Below are 20,542 nucleotides of genomic sequence, written 5' to 3'. Positions count from 1 at the left end.
CTTAACCTCTCTAGGCCTCAGTTTCCTCATCTATAAAATGAGTTGTATTAGATGACTTCTAAGGTCCTTTCAGGGTCTAAATCTATGATCCCTGAAGGGAGGACAGAGTCAAGAAGTTAGCTACCTTTACCTTACAGCTCCCAGTATGGGGCCCAGGTTCCTTCTCTATTACATATGTAATTATCCTTAATATAATAATGACATTCTGCAATTCCAGAGCTGCTTGAATACAGAGAATAACATTGTAAATATATGACCAATTTAAAATGAGGTTGTACTTTCCATTTACAAAACACATAAATAAACTTCTTGGTCATGAGTGAACGTCTACATATGTGTGTGTTGGGGAAGGGAGGGAGCACCTAGTTATTCTGAAATTACATAGAACAAGTCTTCTAGATAATTGAGAAAAGGAAAAACTGCTCTCCTTTAAAAAATGTGTGTTTGAGAATTCCTTCACAATGGATGCTGGAGCACTTTGCTCTTATTTGTGGTGGCTGGTGCCTCAATTTTGTGTCCTGTTATGAAGCAGAATATGGCTACCAGTGACTTTATTAAACAGTATTTCACTGATCTGCAGAGTACTGCAAGAAAATGATTTTCACTGACTAGGGATTTTAAACTTACTTTTCTTTTAGGTTTCTTGGAGTTATAAGTTAACACTTCTTAATGTGCTACAATGTAATATTTACCGTGGGATATGGAACTTGTCCATAGTACAGTGTGAGAGGCAGATAAGTTTATTTTATGAGACATATTTAGTTCAATAAATTATTCTGGGCTTTCTAGGAGAAGGTAATTATTTTATAACCTTTGGGATATAAAATAATAAATAGTCAAAAATCTCACTTGAGAAAGTCAATATTTCCCCATAAGCTAATGGATTTTTTTTTTATTCCTTTACAATTTGGATTTTTGTCAGTCTAGTTACCAGGAAAATTGAACAGTTTCTAATCCAAGTTAAAAAAAAATCATAGGATATTGTATTGTTACTTGCTGAAGGATCTATAAACATGTCAAGGATTTTTTAAAAAAAAGTGTTTAGTTATTAAAAAGCTGTCAAGAATGTCAGTAGATGCTTGTAACTATCTGATACACACTAACATCTTTGAAGGAATAAATATATGTATTTTAGTATATAATAAATTCTTTTGACTGCTGTGAAACTAGCTATTTTTGTATTGTGTATGCTTTTTAGCTGTACATTCTCTATGGTCTAAATAAGCAAGCATCTTTGTGTGCTTTTGTAGTGAAAATCATGGCACTTTAGAATTATTATATTCTAGTGTTTTTACTTTTATTGTACATTTATTTCCTCAAGGGCAAGTACCACACCTTTGTTACTATGTATAGTGCCTAGAACTCTATAGGGACTTATTAACTTTAACAATGATACAACAACAAGTAGCACTTAGCGCATTTGTATACACTATGGCATGAGACAACCAAGAATCTTCAATTAACTAAGAAGTATAGGTGTTAGCCTGTCTATCTTAGAATGAGTCATTACTTTCATAAAATGCACTTTGTTATATCATTGTAATAACAAACCAATGAGTTGTGATGGCTACAATTTTACTTAAAATGATTTCCTTTGAATTTTCCTTAATCAATTAATATCATTATGAAATCCATTTTATATTTTATAATATACATTAAAGTGTTTTTGTGATGTTAGTGTATCTTGTTTTATAGTCTTCTAAATGACTTTTATCCTTTCCTATTCCAAAGACCAAAAAAAAATCACTGACTATAATTATCTATACAGTAATAGACCACAGGATATTTACTGTTTTCACATTAGGTTATATTACTACTTATAAAGTTACATTGTATCCATCCCTAATCTTTGCCCTTTCCAACTGACTTGTTTCACATCTCCACTTGGATAGACCATTGGCATCTCAAATTGAACATGTTTAGAGACCAAATTTACTGTCTTTCCTCCCCAATATGCCCCTTATCCTAACTTTGCTGTTTCTGTTACAGGTACTGCCATCTTCCCAGTCATCCAAGTTCATGATCTTAAGTCACTTTGATGGACTCTTTCCTCTCCTGTACTCATCATATCCAATCAGATTTCAAATTCTGCCATCTCTCTCCATATCTTGTGTATCTGTCCCCTTCTCAGTAGTCCCTGAGCGGCCACCATCTGTTGAAAACTGTTTAGTTCTTGATCACTACTTGCCTTGTTCTAGTAGCCTTCTAGTTAGTCTTCTTGATTCCAACATGTCTTCTAACTGATCCTTTAGAGTTAAATAACTGTTCTAAGGAACCAATCTGGCCATTACACTCCCATATTAAGAAATCCTTAGTGGCTCATTGGCCCCTCTAGGATAAAATTCAAGCTCTTCTTGGAGAATCCTTCAGAACCTGGCTACAAACTACCTTCTTATACTTGTAATATATCTCCTTCACGAATTCTTCATCCCAGTCAAACTGAGCTTTCTGGCTCTCGGGTTTTCTTTCGTCTATGTATCCTCAGCAGTTTGCATAGTGTTCTTCTCAAAGTGGATACTTAATACATGTTTGTTGACTTGAATTATTTAGTATACAATCATAACCATTCCTCCTTGCTTTTCCTACTGATATTAAGTATTTTAATGGAGATAAAGATACAAATAAGAAACACGTATTTAAGAGTAACAAAACTCAAACTAAGTTTCTGGCCTTTTAATAAGATTATTGATAGTAGGTACAATGTTTTTGCTTCTTCATGCAGTTAATAGTTTCCTTAAGTCTTGCAGTGATCATAGAGCAATGATGGCAACAATAACGACAATAACAAAGCTAGTCAGGCAAGGAAAGTTTTTTGAGTTCGGTTCTGTGGCCGCTCTGTCCTAACTAGTTACCAGGCTACCTGAGGGTTACAATTTCCATTTTTCTTGAATTCCAATCAATACTTTTAAGTCTGAGGTCTCTAATCTCTTGAAAACAGATCTTTTAAAAATTTATTTTAAAAAAAGCTAGCACTTCAAAACTATTTAAGCTTCCATCTGAAAACTAATGCTTGGTATTATTTGACTTTTCCTTGAAACAAATTTATAGCCTTAGGAATAAAAAAATGCTGGGAAAATTGTATCACTTAAAGCGCCATGAAATCTTACTGAAATAGGTACTGACATATTACCATTTCACTTATAGATTTAATTTAAAAATACTGCTTTCTCGTAACCTTAAGGCTGTGTTTTAATGCTTTAGTGCATGTTGAGAGCTTTGAGGCCAAAAACTTCATTCATGTACATATATTTTATACCTCAGGATACTGGCAAAAGGAGAGCAATGCTGAAACAACCAAACCAGACTGTGGAATACAAAGTGATTGAGCTTTATTAGTTTTTTGTTTTATAATTTTGGTCTTTTGTACTTGATCACAGACTTAAACTTGGATTGAAAGAGCACATAAAAGGTAGCCAATCAGAATTATAGTAAAATAAGAGCTCAATCGTTGACATTCACATGGTTTGGCATAGGTATATAGAATGGAAAAAATGATGCACCTAAAAAAGGAAACAAAGGTTTTAAAAAAAGGAAAAGGGAGATTATTTTTGTTAATGTTGCTTTATTTTACAGTATAAAATTTTTTTCTTAGAAAATTATTTAAAACTAGAAGATAGAAATGCTTTTTTATTTTAACGTATATACACCTCAGTACCGCAACCAAGAAAGTTTTTTATATTTTAAACACTCGGGAAAATAATTTTTTGGAACACTCAGGTAAAGGACTTAAGTTCAGATTCTTGGTTAGCAGCTATGTGACCTTGGATAAGTTACCTTTGTGGTCCTCAGTTTTTTCATCTGTAAAATGAGGGAGATGGACTTGAGGCCCCTTTGAGCTCCTAAAACTATGAGCTTAATACTTGGGCATTTCCATGCTACTATCACTACAATATAGAAAAAAATAATATGCATGTAGAAAAATATACAATTTAAAAATGTTTATTACATGTATTTCTGCACATGTGCAAAGCCATTTTAAAAATGTAGTCATTTCCCTCCCCCCCTTTTCTCTTTTTTTTGCAAAATAACAGAAGCAGTTGGGTCTTATGGATCAATGAACAATTTAAAATATTTAACTTAATTTGTTTTGCAGTTGCACTAGGCTGGCCTTCCTCCCCTCCCTTCCTCCTCCCCCCTCCCCCCTCCATTTCCAATGGTAAGTTCGTTTTCATTTTAAAATCAGAGCAATACTATTTTTAAAAAAGAAATTAATGTTATCGGGAGGGGGGAGATGCCAAATTTATCCTCCTGTGCCACGGAGGGTGAATAAATCCGCTTTTGGGGGGGGTGCTGAGGCCTTCCACAAATGGAGGTGAAACCCTCGATCCCGCCGAGGAGCTGGGCTGCTGGTGAGTCCTACGTGAAGGGACAGGGCTGACTCTCCGGGGGAAAGGGGGTGCGGGGGCTGCACCGGGGTATCCTTTTCGGCGGAGAGAGGAAGGGGGGGGGCTCGGAGGGGAGCCTCCTGGCAGAGCCTCCCCGGGTCTCAGCGGGTGGGAGACGAGCGAGTCGCAGCCCCGAGCGGGTTTTTACGGCCGAGCTAGGGCGGCGGCGGCGGCGGCGGCAGTGGCGGTGCGTGTGTGTCGGGCGGGCGGGAGAAGGAGGAGGAGGAGGAGGAGGTGGCGGCGGCGTCGGTGCTGGAAAGAAGCGGGGAGGGGGGGGAGCGTTGTCACGGAGACTCCGGTGCCGCCGGGGACCCCGCAGCAGCGAGGGAAGTGGGTTCCCCCGGCGGAGGGGAGCGGGCTGCGGCGGGGCCGGGGCGGCGGAGAGACCCGGAGGGGAGGTGAGAGACCATCTCCCCTTCCGCATTTTCCTGGGTCTCTCTCCCGGGCGGTGACGTGACGTGCTGACGGCGGGCCCGTGCCGGGGATCTGGGCCGCTTTTTGTCAGCTCCGAGCTCGGCCCCTCCTCCCTCCCTCCGCCCGCCCCAACCAGCCGGAGCCCGGCCCAGTGCTCCAGAGAGAGCCCGGCCTGCAGCACCCGCGACCGCCGCCGACATCCCTACACGCCTGCACGGTGAGTCCCCGGCGCGGCGGCGGCCGCCCGGCCTAGTGCGCGGGAGGGCGGCCTGGTCGTGGCCTGGCCGGCCGCAAGGCCCCCCTCCCGCGCACTAGGCCGGGCGGCATGGCGCGCGGCGCGGTGCAGGCCCCGAGGAGGCCGCAGCTAGGCCCGGGGAGGAGCCCGTGTGCCCAGAGCGGCGGCGGCGGCGGCGGGGCTGGCGGAGGCGCGCTCCGTAAGCGGGAGGGGGGTGGGGGGGAGGGTTAGTGTGAGAGGCGGGGTGGGGGGGGCACAAGGTCGGTGCTACACCGGGGCCGGGGGGTGTCGTGCACGGGGCAGAACCGGGGACGAGGCGAAGGCTGCAGGGGTTGGGGGAAGGCCGCAGGCGGGCTGGGGGTAGATGGAGATTTTCGCTATGTAAATATCCGCGGGGGGGGGGTTGGGGGACAAGATGGCGGCGGCTCGCTGTCTGCTGCAGGAGGGCGGTTGAGGGGGGGGTTGAAGCGGGGGAGCCGCCATCTTGGATTAGTCGTCGGGATAGAAAATTCCGCTACAGACCGTGAGAGGGGTGGGGGGAGGGTAGGCGAGGACTGCCCCCGCTAGGAGCTCGGGAGAAACGGCGCTGCGGAGTCTGCGCGGACGGGGGCGTGCTCTCTCCTCTGCCTGGGACTGCCGGAGCCGGCGCCGCCATCATTAGCGCTTTGCCTCCACTTTCTTGGCGTTAGCGCCACCTTCCTGCTCTTCCTCTGGCACCCGTGACTGCAGCTTCCGCGGAATTTTAACTGTGCAGCCTCAGGCGGCCGCCACCGCCTCCCTCCAGCGCTTGCGTGCCTCCCACGGATCGCACCCACCTCTTGCCCTCCTCCGAGAAGCTGGAGCCCCGATGTGGGCCTGGGGTCGGGCCGGAGCCGCGGGGGGTGGGGGTGGGGGAGCGGGGGTCCATTCCCGCGGGGTCCCTCCCTGCCCCCACCCCCACCCCCCGGGTCCCGCTGTGCTCCTCTAACTTACTGAACCGTTCCAAGATGGTCTTGTCGAGGAAACAAAGATCTCACGGAATCAGAGAGAAAGGAGACTGGAAGGAAACTGTAGCTGAATTTGACCGGCACGTGCGGACGGTCCTGTGCCCTTGACTCGGTTATACAACAAGAAACATTGTTGCTTTGGGTGCTGCAGAATCAGAAGGAAACTAAGTAGCTAGGAAAGAATCCCTTCTCATTTTTGTCCGTGCAGAAAAAGTCACGCAGACCAATACAAACGTCACCCAGATTTAAAGTATCCATTTAAGAAATTCTTGTCTTAAAAATAAAAAATGAAATCTAGAGATAAAATACCTTTTTGTAGATCATTTTTCCTTGGTGCATTTTCCAACGTCTAGAATACAGACGAGATGGAAGTTTTTGAAAAATTTCTAATCGGATGAGAACAGTGATGTAATGCAGGGTTTGTTGCCTAAGAACGTGTATATATGGGTTTCTTTCTCTTACGTGTTTGTAACATTTTTAAGGATACTTTCGTATTATTTTAAAAACCTTGGCAACATTTCTCAGTAAAATGAAGTTCCTGAAACATTAGTTGGGTTGAAGTGTTGTCACCAGAAAGCCATTAAAGAATTTTGCATCAGTTAGTTTTAGGACAGTAAAGAGATGTGTGGTGTAATGAAATTGGAAGACCTTGCCAAAAGTTGATGCCTCTTGGTGGGTTGTTGCCTGTTGCTTTTTTCCAATCGAGCCTTTGCTCACCCCAAATAACCTTTGCTCAGAAGCTATTATCTATCATGAACTCGAAGGAATGATGATGCTACAGGTCAAATTCACACGGTGGGCAATCAGTCCTATGAAAATTCTAGTAAAATTTGATAAGTCTTGTAATTCTTTTATTGTGTAGACAAGTCCTTTTTTAAAAAAAGGCTCTTACTTTAGAGTTTGCATCATGCAACCAATGTGTTTCAACTTGGTTATGAAGGAATTAATCATCCTTTTGTTTGAAAGGGTAATTCAGTTTGTTCATCTGGCCCTTTGGCTAAACTAATGTTTATATGATGAATGTGTGACTGTCCTAAAAACTAGGGGATGAATAAAATCCCTGGATTCTGGAATTTTGGACCTAAATCTATGTGACAGTTACATAGTAGAAGATAATTCTAACCCAAAATTGTGGCAGTGGTGTAATAAACTGCTTTTGGCAGAGTGACTGCTAGTATACCAATGGTCTACCAGCGTTAAGTAAGGGGATCTCTGCTAGAGATTTCTGCTCTTCCGAGTTGCCTCGTTTTTGAAAAAGAGATGGGTTCCTCAATTTTTATGAAGTAGATATGTTTTTGAGGGGATGTATGAATCATTTCTGTAAATTGAATCATTTTAAGTGTTTTGGAGATGCACAAAAGAGATCTGTGGTAACTTATAAAATGAATAAGAGAACCCAGACTTAGAATAACAAATTGATGAGTGATTAAAGTTGGACACAGTTAACTTTTCATTTGTGTAGGTGTGTTTTCTTTTAAAAATGAAAATTAGTATGAGATGTATGGGGGGAAATGACAGCTATTCTGGGGATAAACTATAGGGCAATTGTTCTGTTCCATGTTTATGTATATATATATGTACACACACATATATGTATATGCACACACACATATATATGTTTACATATACATATATGCCTCACTTATCCCGAGAGTTAAAACTAAGCAGTCCATATTTGTTAGACTGCTACTGGGCTTTATTAATATGCTTGCAATTGACCGCATTAAAGATATCTTAAATGTGGTTTTCAGGTTTCCAACAGATCAGAGACACCAGACTAGGAGAGATGAAAGCAGCCTGTGTTATGTTAATGAGAAAGTCTCCAGAGAGGTGTATAAGTTAGAGGAAGACACAGTTATGGCAAAACTGACAGCTGATGGCCTGACCTGTAGAGAGGAAGGCAGAACAGCTAAAAATATAGATGATAGTTGTTTATCCTGTTACAATAATGCATGTTGATAATGATGGAATCATCCAGGAGGGATTAAATTATGCTATTTAGAAAGGCAGGACATTTTCTGCATCTGCATGTATGGGGAACTAAGGTTGTGGAGCACTATATATAATGTTGGATGTTGTTTTGTTTTGCCAAACTGTTTCCCCCCTCCCCCTTCTTCCCACACCTTTTAAGAAATGGCTCTAGTCTAGAGAGGATGGAGGGATATTTTGGTTATTTTAGTTGATGTAAAAACATATCATTAAGAATTTTAAAGGAAATATGCAGTTATGCAAAAGAGTTTTATAAGAAATTTCTTTTATGCTCTATATAGTTTAGAGCACTTTCATATGAATGATCTTATTTAATGCTCAAAACAGCCCTGTGAGGTCAAGGGCAAATATTTTTCTTATTTTATAGATTGAAATGTAATATTCAGAAACACTGTGACTTGTCTAACAACATGTATGTCTAAGGTAGTGGGGCCTGGTCTAGAACCTTGGTCCTCTTACTTCTAATCCAGTGTTCTTTTGGAGCTGAAAGGAATGAACTTCAGTTACCTGGAGAATTCTGAGAATTCCTGAAAGATTGCCGTGTGATGAGAGAGCCTGTAATTTCCCTCTTCTCACCTTAAAAAATTTCTCCACTCATCCTCTTGTCTTTTCAGTATTGAACTCTATACCTCTTTGGATCTCCTCTTGATCAGTTATCTATTTTCTCTTCCAGCCCTCCTGTGAGCTTCCTCCTCCCTTTCTAGAGAATATGTTGTTAGATTTTCCCTTTGCAAAAAACCAAAGTTGAAAACCCCTTTTAGCCCTATACTCTTCAAGCAGTGTAATATAGGGTAGTGGGAGAGTTACATTTTGCAACTGAGAAAACTGATTGGATTATTTTATTTACTTTGCTAGTTAGAATAATTGCTTTTGAAGTCACTGGAAAAGGAGCCACCTCCTATTCAGTAGATTAATTATGTTTTTAGGGGATGTTTTCTGACACATTATTATTAGGACAACTAGCATCACTCACTGTGAATAAGAGTGCAGTTTTTATTTAAGTGAAACATGTTTTTAAAAGAAAGGGAGCTAGTATAGTACATAGAGTTCTGGACTCGTAGTCAAGGGTACTTGGGTTCAAATACCATTCTAATATTTGATTAGCTGTATGACCTTGGGCAAGTCATAGAATCTCTACGTGACACAGGTAATTTCCTATGAGTTATTTACTAAGCCGTATATGAGTTTTCAGCTGCCTGCTTGTGGAAGGAATTTTCCCTCACTTCCTGAGCTCCCCAAATCGTAAATTCCTCCCATATTTAAGAAACATATCCTAAATTAATGTTTTTTTCTTCAACAAGAATATGAAAAGAAACAAAATAAAGGTACACGAGTTTTAACAGTTTTTCTCTTGAATTTTTAAGTACTGTACTTGAATAAAATGTGTTTCTTGGGGAAAAAAGTTCAAGTGAATATAAGCAGACTTAACATAACATTAGGTCAGTAGATACTTAAGTAGATCTTTGATCTCGTTGTCATGGGTACCTTCTCTAACAGATCACAAAGTTTTTATTGTTCTTGGACAACTCTTGTTCATGTCATTATGGTGTGAAGTTGGGAGCTGATGGGAGATGGGGGAAGGGAAGGGGAGGAAGGAGAGGTTGTTGACAGTTACTCAATATGCTAGGTCTGTCTTCTACGACTTTTGACATTACCTGGATGCCAGTGTGGAAAATCTAGGGTGTCCGTTTGTTTTCTTTTGGTTTTTATGTATTTTTTGTTTATTAAGACAGAACTTTGTTTCGAGGAGAATTAGGATGTTGAAAGCATATGTAATGTATACAGTTCAGCCTGCTCTATTCCTTCCATTTAATTCTGAGCCTAGTTCAGTGTTTATCAGCATTTTTTGTTCAATATCTGTCTATAGATTACTTTCCTTTTTATCTGTATATAGAAGGATAAACATAGAGATAGAGCAGTGTGTATTTATGAATCTCTCTCTCTCTCTATGTGTCAGTATAACATAAACCTAGATGTTTATATCTATATCTGTAGAAAGATATCTTAATAGATATGAATCAGCCTTGTGGGCTCTCCATCCATAGTCCAGACAAAAGACATTTTTCATCCACTTTTTTTCCATGTGTGACTGGTTGGGCTGATCTCTAGTAGGAGATCACAAATTTCCTCTGGCATCTGCAGTGTTTTATTGCTAGATGAAATCAGCGCAATGTCATCCACAAAGAGGAGCATCTGAAGGGTGTAGTTTGTGAACCTTGCATCCTCATGGAGGATGCACTGAATGTCTAGCTTACGTAGAGACAAAAAAGTAGGCGTTGGGGCACTTTATCTACTTGTTTAGTGTATTTGAAGTTCAGCCTTAAATGCTCTAGGAATTACCTCACTATTGAGTCTCCTATCATTTTTTTATAAGCTTATTTTTTTCTTACCCTGCTTATTGCTCTTTTTCAAAATGAGATATTCATAATCTTTTACCATCATCTTCTATTAAGCTAGTGTTATCTTTGTTTGCCGTATAACTCTCCCTTTCAAGGAGATCATATGTTTGTTTCTTGAGATGGTTTCTAAGTTTTTTTGGCCTTCTTACATGTTTTAAGGAATTCATACGTTCACTTCCTTAGCAAAAGAGTATATTATTTGTTACTTCTTCTTTCATTCATTGCCCAATTATTGGCTTCAGTGATGTCTTTGGATAGGCCAGGTTGGAGCTAGTCTAATTTAATATGCTATCTCCTTGTTCTCTTTGTTATTTTGATTTTTGCTCTTATAATTTGACGGTTTTGGACAGCAGATAGATTTGGAAATAAACACTTAAGGTTCAGAGTTAGGGAACGAACTCCATTGTTGTCTTTTTTTAGTTTATTTGTAGATTAGAAAAATAAGATGGACTTAACTTACTTTGGAAGTTTCTAAATTGTTTTTCAGTTCAGAATAAATTATTTCAAAGAAGAAAATATTTTTTGTACATAGTATCAAAGAAGAACTGAGACATTAGATGATCTTAATCTCAATCCTTCTTTCATAGATGTGTGGACTGAAGCCCAGAGAGGTGAAGTGACTTATTGACCACCACATGGTGTGGCTAAGCTGGAATTTGGATCCAGGCCTTAGTAGACATCCAGTGCTTTCTTCATCAAACCCTGTGGCCTCTTCACTGGCAGAAAAAGCTTTTGTAAGTTGGATTCTACCTCAGTAGATTGTATTGTAAGCACTTTGAAGACTCACTCTGGTTTACTCATCTTTTTTATTCCCTTTGCATGTAAATAGGAGCTTAAATAATAATTGTTGAATTAAAAAACTTTTCATGACTTCAGATACTCAAGTAAAAATTCTGCTTTTCTTCTTAAAAATATTTTGGAGAATAACTTTCTTTAATGGTTTACCCTCAGCCTTCAAATTTGCTATACAGAAGAGCAATAGGTTTGGAGTCTGAGGATTTGTGTTTGAATCCTGTCTTTGCCACTTCATATCTATACAACTTAACTTTTAGAGACCTCAGTTTCCTCATCTGTAAAATGAAAGAATTGGACTAAATTAGCCCTTAAAGTCACATCCAATTCTAGATCCTATAATCTTATGATCCTAAGAATGATTGTTGAATGCTTTCATCTAGCCAAACGTATTTTATTTTCTTCCTAAACTACTGTCCCCAAAGTTATTTTGATTTTTAATCTTAATTGTTTTTCTAATTTTAATATTTATCTATCCTGTGATGTGAATGGAAACATACATGTCTTGAGCATACGTATTTTCTGAAGGACATAGGATTTGTGAGTTTTAAGTGAGGGAAGAGAACTAGCTTGTTGAATCACTTTATGTCATATTGTGGAGACGATATAGCAAAATCTGAATTTGCAGAGATGTATATATTAGAGTGTTTCAGTAGTTCACATTACAAAACAAAGCATATGGTACATGAAGTATATAAGCCTAGTGCCTGTCACCCTCCTAGAATGGTGCTTTGTTAGATGTAGGTTCTTAATAAATATTTGTCAATGAATCCTTAAATCCATGAGTGGTGAGAACAGAAACTCAAAGCTCAGGTATTTGGAGAGGTGTGCCAGTAATTAAGCATACATCCAAGATGAAGAAAAAAGGTTTAGAAATTATATGAAAGGGCGAAAATGAAATCTTATTTCTTAAAAATTCAATGTATACTTAATTTGCATCAGGAGAATAGGAAATTTTGTATAGTGATGCTAAATAGGATAGATATATCTCAATGATGATGGGCTGAATGGAGAAAGTAATTTCTGACCAGGAACATTTTGGATTGATTAAAGACTTTTTATAATACATAAATTAATTTAAAATATATTTTGTGAGCTTGTTGACAATTATCTAGGCAGAACACAACTTCACCATGCAAGCTTTCTATTGGTGTTTTTGTGCATTTTATTACTAATTCATTCAGAATGAAGGCCCACACTTATTGTTTGGTTCTTTATCCAGAAAAATTTCAATTTTTAATTCAAATTTACCTTTTATGTCAAATTCTTCTCTTTTTTGGCCTATCTTTCAAAATATCCTAGTAAATTCTTTTTTTTTTTAATCATCAAAAGGTAAAGTTGAATTCAGAACCAGTTTTAATTAATTGAATATTGGAATTAAGGAAAACCTAATATTAAAATGGTTACTATAAAAAATAGTCTTGGGCTCATGAGTTTCCAACATGGCACTACATAATTATGAAGAATGATTTGAGAAGGATATTGAGAATTTGAAGATGTTTGTGTTGGCTTTTTTAAAAGCCTAGGATCTAACTATTAATGCACAAAAATAATCCTAATGAACTTCAAAAATATCAGGTTATTTTAGTAAAATGAACTTTGATTTCACATCTGCTCATTTGCAATTCATGTTGGAACTTGTGTTTTTCCTTGTTTGTGTGTAAGTAGGAATTTCTGCAGTGGTTGTTCTTACTTTTAGTTTGTTATTTTTCTTTGAGCACCTCTTATTGCAAACTTTGGCTTTACTTTTGAAGTCCTTCATAACCCATTCCCTTCCTACCTTTCCAATCTTTTCTCTTCTCCGTGTGCCCCGTGATCCAATGACACTGGCTTCCTCGCTATTCTTGTACAAGGTACTCCCGTCTCCTGACTGTTTCCCATTCCTGGAATGCTCCCTCCTCATCTCCACTTCCTGGCATCCTTGGCTTCCTTCAAGTCTTGCTAAAATCCTACCTTCTGCAGAAAGTCTCTTTCTCAATCTTCCTTAATGTTAGTGCTTTCCCTTCTGAGACTGTCCTCCAGTTTTTCCATCTATGTATTGTTTGTACGTAGTTGTTTGCATGTTGTCTCTTTCCTTACATTGTCAGCTTCTTTAGATCAAGGACTGCTTTGCCTTTCTTTGTGTCTCCAGGACTTAGCACAGTACTTGACACATCATAGTTACTTAATAAATGCTAGATGATTGACTGCTTGCAGTCATTTTAACCCTCCTGTCTTCAGTGGTTTATTATTTATATAAGAATTCTTAATCCCAAGGTAAATTTCGTGGATAAACCTGGAAGTTGTTACTTTCAGATTAATGCAAATATTCAGCTTATTGTTACATGACTTACTATATATTGGCATTGGTTATTCACTTCATTTCCACAAATATTAAGTGTTATGTGCATGATCGGCAGTGTCGAATCTGTCATAAGTTCTTGAATTTATAATGTAATGTGATAAAGGTGATGCTTTGAAGATTAGCCTGATAATATAGTTTATCAAAAACTTTGTTAAAATTGGGGTAAACTTCATTTACTGTGTTCTTCTATCTATCACAGGACCCGGAGAGTCAGGAAACTTGAGTTCAACTTCAGTTTCTGCCACTAACTAGTTGTGTGACATTCATCTTTAAAATGAGAGAGTTGGGCTGTGTCCTTCCTAGCTCTACCAATATATGATTGGCGATAGTGAGATGACTTAGATGTGAGATGATTTAGGTAGTATCACTGGTTATGGAAAGAAAGGAGAAACTCTGAGAAAAGTAGCAGAAGAAGATTTACTGGCAGATTAATGTAGCGCATGAAACACAATTTAGACTTCAGTGCCCTGGAGAATTCTGCTTTTGAACAAAATGGAAAAATTTAGATGGAAAACTGGATTAGAAGAGAAGTTGTTTGAAGACTCTTTATTTTTGGATATGTTGAATTTGAAGTAGAAAATTATTTAAGAAACTATGGCTATAGATTGGTCATTATAGTGCAGTTTAGAATGACAAGTATAAAGAATGTGAAGTAATGTGGAAAGACATGAAATAATGCAAAGTAAAGAAAGGAGAATCAGAAGACCAATTAGTTGATGTCTGCCTGTTACTTTGATAGCCTGCCGAAGTCAGTAGAGGCCAGTCCTAAAGCCAGGAAATGTTGGGTTTGACACCTCCTGGCTTGTGTTATCTGAGCAAGTCATGTAGCCACCCAGTGCCCCAGACATTCTCTTAAGGTGAGGAGCTGCGGGGTAGCCGAAAGACTGTCCCTGCTGGGCCTCTTCCTGCACCGTTGAGATTGTAGATCTGGACTGCTTCCCCATCCAACGGCCCCCCCCCCGCCCCCATTATATAACAGGACGTGTTTTATATATATATGTTTATATGCACAAATGCAGAGGTGACTAATAAGCAAAGAGTGGAAGAAGGAATAGAATGATTAGTGTGATATGAATATTTGGCATACACGTTACAGAGTATTTGGGGCCACTTAGAGGGAGCAAGGGAAGAGGAGAGAAGTGAAAAGGATAAGTAGAACAACGAATGGGAAAAGGAAGAGGAGGAAGTATGAGAGAGGGAAAGAATGAAAGGAGTGTGGAAGAGGACAGGATAGAAGAAGGAGGAAGGGGAAAGGAGGATGGAAGGGGGGAGGGGAAGAGAGGAGAGGAAACGTGGTGCAGCGGGAAAGCTAGGGATTCTACAAGGTGGAGGGGAAGAAAAAGTTCATTCCAGACACAGAGGACAGTCTTTAGAAAGCCACAGAGATGGGAAATGGCTTGTCAAGTGGAGGGCAATAGCTAGTTTGACTTGAGACTAGGGGAGGAGTACAAGTAATTCTAGAATGGTACGTTTGAGCCAGATGGTATAGGACCTTCAATGTCAGGTTAAGGAGTTTGTGTTTTATGGTAGAGCCAGGAGGGTGAGCAGATAGAAAGGAAATGAGATTATTGCTGGTCATATGGTCACGTGAATAGTCCGAAGCCATCCAGATGTGGTGAGCCATTCATGCTAGTTGACTCTTCATTCAGGACTGCATGTCTCCTGGGGCTGCAATTCCAAAGTCATACTTATTAAGATCACCCAGGGCATGTTAGCCAGAGGCCCAAAGCCCAGGGCCCATGTCAGACTGAAGTCAGTCAGTAAACCTTTAAGTGCCTGCCTTACGCTAGGTACTGTCCTACGTTCTGGGTTACAAAAAGAGACAGGACTTACCTTCAAGGACCTCACAGTCTGATGGGGAGATAACAAGTATAAACTCGTACAGATGAGCTACATACAGTATAAATAAAATCATATGGGGGCAGACAGAGAGGGAGAGTCAAGGATTGAGAATGACTTCCAGCTGCAAACCTGGGTGACCCATCATGTGAGGGCGTACCTGTCATCTTCCTTCTGCATCCAGAGTAAATCTTGAAAAAAGTTTTCTCTTGGTTCTTAGCATTCATGAAAAGCCTGAGTATCTTGATGCTTTGGTGCTGGTGACTTTTTTTTATAAGAGGTTGCTACTCTTTTGCGTTCATCTTCATTTGTTACTATTGCTGTATGGTCATTCAGTTGTGTGTGACTCTTCATGACTCCATGAGTTTTAGAATGCCAGGCTCTTCTCTCCTTCTTTGTCTTCCCATTCATTGCTTTGGTGTCACTCTCTATTCATCTCCTTTTCCCTTTGCCTTCCATCTTTCCCAGTATCATTTTTATTTCGCTGCCTCTGTGTGACTTGCCAAGCATCGTACAGTCAGTGTGTATGAGAGGCAGGATTTGTAACCCAGTCTTCTTCACTTCCAAGTCTGGCTTTCCTTCAACTATATCATGCTGTCTTAATAAAACTAGAAAATTGGGTTGTTTGACTAAATGATGGTCCAGGTTGGACCCATGAAAAAAATAATTGAAACTGAAGTGAGACATGGGAACTTGTTTATTCAGGAAGTGTCACTCTTAGTGAGGTCTTTTCTCTTTATTAAACCATGTAAATGCTACTTAGAAATTTGATAACAAATTTTGTTCCGAATCACTCTGTTGCTGTATAGGAGAGGACCAGCCAGGAATTTGAAGGGACCTTAGTGGTTATTTAGAGTTGTTGTTTACACCTGGGGAAACTGAGGCCTAGAATGGTAAAGTTACTTGTACAGGGCCTCTGATTTCAGATTCAGTGGTTTTTTGCTAGGCCTTTTTGGAACTCATTTTCAGCCAGATTGCCTGTATATATATGGAAGGAGCATTCCCACAATATGGGATCCTGCTATAGTTTATTAATATAGGGTTAGTTATCAAGGTAAGTTACTTTCTCCTCTCCCCAATATTTAGGGAGAAGAAAACTGATCTTATTAATTGTTCATTTTATTACTATGTCTACGTAATTAACAGTTAATTCAATTTCAAAATCGTAAGTAGTAGTGATAGGGGCATGACCAGTGATTTTGGTGGTATAGGGAATTAATTGTCCTTGCAAAACTTCCACTACCAGTGCAGGCTAGCACCTTCTATGAAACTTACCTTATTGTCTTAGGAAGTTGCCTGGACAAAACACCGAGAGGTTACATGACTTATTGGGGTGACACCATCATTATGGATCTGAGACACTGTGGTACTTGAACCTAGGTTTTCCTGGCTTCTAGGGTGACTCCCTATTTACTCCATGCCTCAAAATAAAATAAACCATGTACAAAAACATACACATGCACAAGCAAACACAGCCATAAATACATATGTTAAACAGAATACATATTAACAGAAGCCTTTTCCCAGTAGATAAGAAATTGAAGAATACAAATGAACAATTCTTAAAAAGAAATGCAAGCTATTAATCCTATGAAAGGATGCCCCAAATCGCTAATAATAAGAGAAATGCAAACCAAAAAAAACCCTGAGTTTCATCTTATACCTTGCAAATTGAAAAGATGTAAAAAGACGGGAAATGGTCTATGTTGGAGGGATTGTGGGAAGACAGGCGCAGCAGTGAGTGCACTGTTGATGGAACTGTAGAAGTGCAGTCATTTTGGAAAGCAATCTGACATTATGCAAATAAGGTGACTAAAATGTTCCTAACTGTTTGACCCAGCGATTCCTCTGTTAGGCATATTACCATAAGGAGGTCACCACTGAGGAGCAAGTCCCCATGTATACCAAAATATTTGTAGAAGCATTTTTTTTTTTGGTAGCATTTTGTAGGAGCAAAGAACTGGAAACAAAGTAAATTTTCATTGATTGAGGAATGACCAAACAAATGTAGAATATGAAAGTAATTAAATATTACTGTGTTATAATATGACAAACGTGTATAGACTTTTTCAGTGTATTGGTTAGTTTTTCTGACTATTCTCTTTTTAAAAATAATGTTTTTTTATGAGATGAATTTTTAGGCAGATGGGGAAGTATACAGGGAAGTTTTAGGTGATGTAATAACAAAAGATATAAGAATTTTTTTTAAAAATGTGGCATGGCAGCTGTGGAGCAAAGTCAGGCCCATCTGTAGAGAAATATTTTAGGAGTCTTCCCGAGATGAGGTGGTAGCAAGAGCTATGAGAAAGGATTAGATCTCTGAGAGGGGATGTAGAGAAAAGAAATCCCATGACCTTTGAGGGAAACATTATCCATATTTTAAAGAGTGATAGGGAACAAGTGAATAGGAGGAAGAACATAAGTGGGAGCCATCAGAGAGGTAGGAGTATAACCAAATTGAGTTAGTGCCACAAAAACCCAAGTATGAAGAGGGTTTCAATACGGAGGAAAGGACTAAAAGAAGAGATTGTTTATGTGGAGGAGTACCTACATGTTGCATCCTGGTGCAGTAGAAAGACTAGCAAATTTAAGTCAAAACCTGGGTTCAAGTCGCTACTTCATGTGATGTCGGGTAAGTAAATTAACCTCTGTGGTGCTCAGTTTTCTCATCTGTGAAATGAGGGGGTTGAGCTCACTGACCTGATGTCCTAGTCCTAATCACCTGCTTTATATTAAACTTTTCCTTCCTTCCCCATTAATCTATTTCTTGTAACAGTTTTTAAGAAATAAAAACCAGGTCAACAAAACCAGTTAACCTACTCACAGTATTGGACAATATATCCAGTATTCCATGTCTCTCCAGTGAGCAGTCCTCTGCCTCCTCAATGAAGGCAAAAGAGGTAGAGCCTAAATCTTTGATCCTGTGAGTTAGTTCAATTCTTCGTTTGAAAGAGGAGGAATCAGATCTGGGGAGGTTAATGGACTTATCTAAGGTCATCCTTATGGTAGCAGAGGCAGATTAAAACGAAGGGCCTCCAACTTTCTCTCTTTTATACTGTGTTACACTGATTGAAAATTCCAGGGTGTTTTTCTTTTGGCTATTGTTTTAGCTAACATGCATTCTTTTCAATAAAAAAGTGAGAGGAATAACTGGTTTGAAATGTTTTCTTACATTATTCATGAAATTGATTTGAAATAATGAATTTTAAGTTAGCGTAGACCTTAGAGTTAAGGCCAATATTATTTAACCAAATAGAATATCTCACAGTTTCCTAAAAGGTGGTTATTCAGCTTTTGATTGAATAGCCCCTTGTTTGAGTAAAGATCTTTGTGTAAATATTATTTTGTACTCTGTGTGTGTGTGTGTGTGTGTGTGCGTGTGTGTGTTCAGATTTGTTCCTCTTTTTAGGATTATTTCAGTTGTATCCAGACTGAAGTGCTACTTGTGTAATTACAAGTAGCATTGGATAACATTGCTTTTTCAACAATTGCCATAGCATTATAGGCTGCTTCTAATCATGTAAAAGGAACTAATTTGAGTTGTAATTGAGGTATATCCAGAGATTGTGATTTTATATCATTAAAGGAATTCTCGGGGGTAAAGTTATGTGAGTTTTCGGGAGTGTGAGATAAAATTTCAGAAGGAGATTGTGACTGTGGGCACATAGCCTTAAGAAACCACATTATATAAAATGTCAGCATTTTTCCTCTTTAGGGATTATCAGTTTATTTGACAACATTTTTCTTCATTAAGCAGAATTATTATTGTCTTGTTAAACTACCTTGAATTCATTCTCTGTTTGGTTCGCATGTTCATTATATTTTTGATACTTTTTCCTGGATAAAAAATCATATTTACTTAGGGATGTGTATAACAGTATTTTTACTTTGCACTTTTCATTATATCAATATCATAAGATGACAATCCTTTTATTAATGTTATACTAGATGTAACTATCTTTTGGTAGAAATATCCTGCCACTTTGTACTTAACACATTTTTTCAGAAGAGCTAAAATTTTACAACATTTTCCTACATTTACAGTACGGAGTTTTTAAGTTTTATGAGCATAAGCTTCTTCTTGTCCCCAATGGGAGTAAACCAAAATTGCTGATTTCTGCTTTTATGCTATTATTACCCATATTTAGAATTTTTATCCTAAGGATTTGTTGTAGCAGTATTAGAAAGTATGTTAGCTTTAGGCTTGCAAATTTGGAAGTCTTGGGTTAGAATGTTAAGTGCTTTTCAAGTAGGGATTGTTTTTATGCATATGTATCTGTAGCACCTTGCAAAATTTATGGCACATAGTGGGTACTTAATAAGTATCTATTGATTGTGGGAATTCTCAGATTAAAGAATGGGTTAAAATTAAACTTATAAAAGGAAATAAAAGTTAGATTTAGAGCTTTAGATTGGAAATAGTTGGAGTTACTTATTGATCTATCTGGTTTTCCTGCTTATTTTTCAAACATAAACCCATATTTTAGAGTGTGAGCTTCTTTTTAATTTGGACTGAAATTTTGATAGTATGTATCTAAGAAAAATAAATACTCATTCTGAGGCAAGGAAAATAACTTCATGATTTATAAGCCTATAACTTTGACTTATTGTGAAAAGATTAATATGGGATTTGGTTTTTTTCCTGGCTCAGGATCAGTGACTGATGAGAATTAAAGGCCATGGATGAAGATGGACTTGAATTGCAGCCACAAGAGCCAAACTCGTTTTTTGATGCAACAGGTATCACAGCAGACTTTTGGGTTTAACTTAATCACTGATAGATATTAAGGTGATTAAAAAGAGGATAAATTGTTAATGAGTGACACTTTTGATCACACATTTGGGTGTTTGAGCTATTATTACCTTAGAGTCAATATATGTACCAAAACTTAGGCAAGTAATTTAACCCTCTCTGTGCCTCAGTTTCTTCATTTGTAAAACAAAAGAGCATGAAATCTAGGGCCCTTTCAAGTCCTAAATCTTGTAATCTTTTCCTAAATTGGCATTCCCTCTCAACTGCCCTTTTCTCTCTTAGGGGTCTTAGAGCCAATTTTTACTATTGCTTGTATGCTTTTTTTCCCAGTCCCCAAACTGTACCAAATTCCTGAAGTTGCTGATCAAATTCAGCTACTTTTCCTGTTCTTTTCCTTCCTCCTGTG

At 38.7% G+C, this 20,542-nt stretch overlaps 1 protein-coding gene across 6 annotated transcripts in view; it reads left to right on the top strand.

Annotated features, from left to right (window-relative positions):
• The window catches only part of ZFX (zinc finger protein X-linked), a 113,601-nt gene that overhangs the window by 47,308 nt on the left and 45,751 nt on the right, over window positions 1-20,542 (top strand). The window contains exons 1-3 of one of the 6 annotated variants that reach the window (XM_072615247.1): window positions 3,937-4,349; window positions 10,996-11,142; window positions 20,035-20,123. In XM_072615247.1, the coding sequence (XP_072471348.1) occupies window positions 20,063-20,123 (61 nt within the window). In that variant the 5' untranslated portion in view covers window positions 3,937-4,349; window positions 10,996-11,142; window positions 20,035-20,062. Of the gene's footprint in view, window positions 1-3,936; window positions 4,350-4,890; window positions 5,017-5,143; window positions 5,234-10,995; window positions 11,143-20,034; window positions 20,124-20,542 lie in introns of those variants that run through there. The other 5 variants (XM_072615244.1, XM_072615246.1, XM_072615245.1 and 2 more) reach the window with 5 other exon arrangements.

The sequence above is a fragment of the Notamacropus eugenii genome, chromosome 5 (assembly GCF_028372415.1).
Source record: "Notamacropus eugenii isolate mMacEug1 chromosome 5, mMacEug1.pri_v2, whole genome shotgun sequence".
Taxonomy (NCBI): domain Eukaryota; kingdom Metazoa; phylum Chordata; class Mammalia; order Diprotodontia; family Macropodidae; genus Notamacropus; species Notamacropus eugenii.
This window is presented reverse-complemented; position numbering and strand designations above follow the sequence as displayed.